This window comes from Triticum aestivum, chromosome 4B (assembly GCF_018294505.1).
Source record: "Triticum aestivum cultivar Chinese Spring chromosome 4B, IWGSC CS RefSeq v2.1, whole genome shotgun sequence".
NCBI lineage: Eukaryota > Viridiplantae > Streptophyta > Magnoliopsida > Poales > Poaceae > Triticum > Triticum aestivum.
Window position 1 is genome coordinate 671,043,244 of NC_057804.1, and position 4,758 is coordinate 671,048,001.

The 4,758-nt window shown below is 49.6% G+C and overlaps 1 protein-coding gene across 1 annotated transcript; it reads right to left on the reverse strand.

The window, feature by feature from the left end:
• Nucleotides 1-1,348: 1,348 nt before the first annotated feature.
• LOC123089855 (salt tolerance receptor-like cytoplasmic kinase 1) lies at nt 1,349-2,833 on the reverse strand. Its single transcript, XM_044511414.1, has one exon. It carries the CDS (start codon nt 2,768-2,770, stop codon nt 1,691-1,693), a length of 1,080 nt encoding a protein of 359 aa, XP_044367349.1. The 5' UTR covers nt 2,771-2,833; the 3' UTR covers nt 1,349-1,690.
• Between the last annotated feature and the right edge of the window lie 1,925 nt (nt 2,834-4,758).

Below are 4,758 nucleotides of genomic sequence, written 5' to 3' on the forward strand. Positions count from 1 at the left end.
CTTCGGACTGACAGTCGGGTCCTACATGAAACCGCCCGGAAAACCAACAGTCTGACGAACGTCTTCTCTAGTGGCTGTGTGAACGCCACGTGACGCCGCTCCGAATCGCAGCCCGAGGCCAAAGTCTGGCTATTTAAGCCGGCCGGCGTCCCCAGCCCGAGCCACAACCATTTCCTCACTCCTCCCGCCGCCAGCCCGAGCATATTCCTCTCCGTCTTCATCTACCTTTTCCCTCGTCATCCGCCATGGCCCATAGAAGAAGACCACCTACGCTATGCTAATGTTGGAGTGCCGCTTCCAGATTGAGGAGAAGATCCGGGCTAGGTGCGCCATCCAGATTGCAACAGGCCAGTCTTCGGACTAGTCGGAGCCGGAGGAGGAGCAGTAGTTGGAGCCCATGGAGGGGGCGTATCCGGAGGAGGTGCACATGGCGGAGCCAGAGGAGGAGCCGACGCCGGTTGCGGGCTTCATAATGGAGGGAGCCATGGCAGAGTTCGCCACCATCCAAGCGGCAGAGATGGTGGAGCAAACAATCATCCTAAAGTCCATTCAGGATGAGATGTATGTGGAGTCCAACCGGTGCTTCCTCCAGTAAGAACAGGCAGAGACCGACACACTCTTCAACGAGTTGGACGTGGAGATGGAGGCGGCGGCCCAGGCGGACGCATAGGAGGAGCCGAAGTTGCGTCTGCCCCATGTACCCGGAGCCCGGAACGTAGTAGTGGACATTTCCGACAACAAGTAGCGTTTGTCAATGATTTAGTTGATGCACGTGCTACGTAGATGTTTTATATGCATGGTTTAAAGATTTTATATATGAGGTGTTCGAATGCGGAGAGATATTTGAGAAGTGACTGATTAATGTGTTCGAACGCACCCGGCGGGAGTTTGAGAGGATGAATTTGCAAAGTCTGGTTATAGATGCTCTAAGGGATGGAGTTTCTCTCTGCCTACAAGTGGAGAGATCAAGGCATGTTCGTCAGAACAAATTAAGCTTCCTGCCTTGGATTTCGTCATTAAAAACGACAAGATTTCTGCCCATTTTCATCAAGGAAACGCCAGCGTCCAACCATTTTCGGTTAGGTGTATGATTCAAGAAAACAAAAGTTTATGTGTATTTTACTCCCTCTGTTTCTAAATATTTGTCTTTCTAGAGATTTCAACAAGTGACTACATACGGAGCAAAATGAGTGAATCTACACTCTAAAATATGTCTACATGCATCTGTATGTTATGTCCATTTAAAATGCCTAGAAAGACAAATATTTGAGAACGGAGGGAGTACTTTGCATGGACCGAATGTTTTATTAAAAATGATCCCACTGACCACTACGCTGGCTACATTAGGTACAAGATCTCATTGTTTCGATTAAAAGGTACAAGATCTCATCATCACCTCAGAGATTAATTAAAAAAGAGAACAGAAAGAAAGAAAGCAATGAAGCTGCACAAAAATTTATTTATAATCCTACTATGAGAGCCTAATAATTTCAGTTTTCTCAGGGCAAGTCTCTGTCGAAACCAACCATTTTTATTTGCTTTCTTCTCCTCACCAAACCCAATTGCTTTGCTTTGCGGGTGGGAGGAGGATTCGCTCCATGACACAGCATCCTACGGTCACGATGCTCGCCACGTCGATCGGGTCGAGGCATCGATCGTCTCTATCTCCTCATCACCCCGCACGCGCCGCTCACGGCTTGGTTACGCCGTCGGATCGTCTCCCGGCGGCCGAGATCTGCTCCAGGGTCCGGACCACGTCGGCCATGGACGGCCGGAGCGCCGGGTTGTCACCCACGCACGCCGCCGCCAGCGTTGCCACGGTCGCCGCCTCGGCCGCGTCGTACCGGGACCCTAGCCTCTGGTCGACGAGCCTACGCACGTCGTCGCACGAGCACGAGCCGGCCTTGATCATCGGCGCGACGGCGGAAGTCAGCAGCCGGCCGTCGCTGAAGGGCTGCGTGCCGGTGAGCAGCTCGAGCAGCAGCACGCCGAGGCTGTACACGTCGCTCTTCTTGGTGAGCACGCCGGAGCGGAGGTAGTGCGGGTCCACGTAGCCGGGCGACCCGAGCACGGCGCGCGGCGGGCGGGCGGCCACGGCCGCCGACGCCGAGAACCCGGCGCGCGCGGACCCGAAGTCGCAGAGCCGGGCGCCCATGGCGGCGTCGAGCAGCACGTTGGAGGCCTTGACGTCGCCGTGCACCACCTGCGGCTCGCACCGGTCGTGGAGGTACTCGAGCGCGCGGGCCACCTGCAGCGCCACGGCCGCACGCCGCGCCCACGGCATCGTGGCCGCGGGTGCGGCCTTGGTGCTGCCGTCGCCGTCGCGGCCGTGGAGGTGGTCGTGCAGGCTGCCGTTGGGCGCGAACTCGAGGACGAGCACGCCCTCGTCGCGCTGGTCGCAGAAGGCGAGGAGGCGGACGATGTGCGGGTGGCGGACGCGGAGCAGCGCGTCCAGCTCCTGGCGGAAGGCGCGGCGCAGGCGCTCGCTGCTGCGGTGCACCTTGACGGCGGCGAGCTGGGAGGAGCCGGAGCCGGCGAGGCGCGCGAGGTAGACGGTGCTGAAGCCGCCCTCGCCGACGACGGCCGACGTGAAGCCCGACGTCATGGCCTCCACCTGCGCCCAGGACAGCTGCCTGGCTCCGCCCTTGCCGCCAGACTGCTGGACGTTGGTGTCGTTGATGGCCGCGCCTCGCGGGCCGACGCCGGTAGCGACGCCATCGCCACCGCAGCCGCAGCAGAGGAGCGGGAACTTGTGCCTGTGCAGCAGCATCTCCGGCGTCCCTCCCGGCGAGCCGTGGGACTCTGGTGGAAGAGGAGGAGACGAGGGGCGTGCTGGCTTGTTTGGGAGAGACGTGGCCGTCGTGGGTATATATAGGTGGTTGGGAGTGGGAGCGGTGGCCGAGCCGGGAGGGAAGAAAGGCATCGGCGAGCGTAACCTTTCATTGATTCATTCGTTGCATACTCCAAAAATCACTTTGACCCAAGAGCTACCATGCAGACATACTCATATAGATAGATTGAATTGTGTGAACCCAGCATTTAATTTTAGTGAAATGTTATCTAGTCAACGTTCACTGGAAATAGTATGGAAGCGAATATTTTCTATTGCAACTTTATATTTTCTATGGCAAGCATGTATATTAAATGAGAGATCTTTTAAATACTTGACGGTAAGATACAAATCATATTTTTGGTAAAATATACAAATCATTTAGACAAGTTATACTTATATCTGAACATATGTTTAATGCATGTGATACAATTTAAGATACTCCAGTGTCTATGTGTTGGAATTGTATATGCATTATAATCTTTGCATTAAATATGAGTGTAGACATATCTTCAGTGTTGTATCTTTGAGAACTCTCATTTAATGTGTTTTGTGGGAGTAATGCATGAGTCCTCCAAGAAAGATTTGTAATGTTGGATATAGCCATGTGAGTGGAATCGAGGTGAGAAAATGAGAAAGCAGTGGCGAGTGCTGACGACGTGTCGCTGTGTATGTAGAAGATATAGATGATATCTCCTTTGGGGAATATCAGTCATGCAAATACTTTTATTTAACCGACATGTACTTTCAATTGAATTCTACTAATCTAGATAACTGTGTAAACCTTGAATAGTTCAATATCGCATACAAATATCCATTGGAGCAAGTATAATAGGAGTTGTAAGTCAGTTTACATGGCAATCGTACCTATGTGCATATGTGGAAGAGAGATACGTACAAGGAAAAAAAATGAAAGGAATGGAATCTCATGCAAGAGCTAACATCTACCCCTAATCCAAGAAAAAAAAAAGTAAATAAGGGAAAAGAGAAATAGAAACAAGGGAAAATATAACTAAATTAATAGCCAAAACCATATAGCCATTCATATTATATATGTATTACTTAGTCATATGTCACATCAAATTTTCACTTAGGTAACAAAATTTTGAATTAAGGCAAAAAAATTATCTCATCTATTAAGTAAGAAGGATATACACATATGTTTAAAAAGAAAGTGCAAGCGCAATTGTCACTACCTCCCTGAGAATGACATTCCTTCAGTGCTTTGCACTCTTAATTGCCTGGTATCATTCTTGATGTTGGCAAAAATAATCAAATTGTGTGGTTTGTGGATGATCCGTTGAATTGTGTGAACCTCTAACGGATTCTAAAACCTCAAGTAGCTCAACACTTTTGTCTCATGTAAAATATCCAGTAGGCCTATCGGATGGAATTAATGTAAAAGTACTCTCAAGGCACTATATCACTAAATACATGTGTTTATACCTTATTGTTGTATTTGAAAAGACTCGCATTTAATGTATTTTGTGAGAGTACAAGTGCGAGTTATCTTATTTCTCTCTGTTTGTGCTAAGAGTTGTATCTAGAATAAGATGCGTTATTTCTAAATTTCATAATTAGATGGCAGATTTTATATATAGTACATGGTGTGGCATTACGAATATATCTTCGAAATGTCAAGCTTTTAGGTAACCATAACAGATACTAAAGCTTGGTCAAAGATAGAAACATCTAACATTTGAAAATTAGCCCACCTCGTAGAACGGAATGGAGGGTGCATAGATTAAGGGCAACGCCAACACGGTTCACCCTACCAGGCACCACCAAATGTCCGTGCGCACATCAATAGGGATGGAGGCCATCCCACCACATGGTTCAAATTCATATCGCGTGTTATGGCTCATTGTAGGCCACACGGATCGGTCGGAAAAAGAGGCAAAGTGTGGCAACTGTTGCACAAGGGGCAT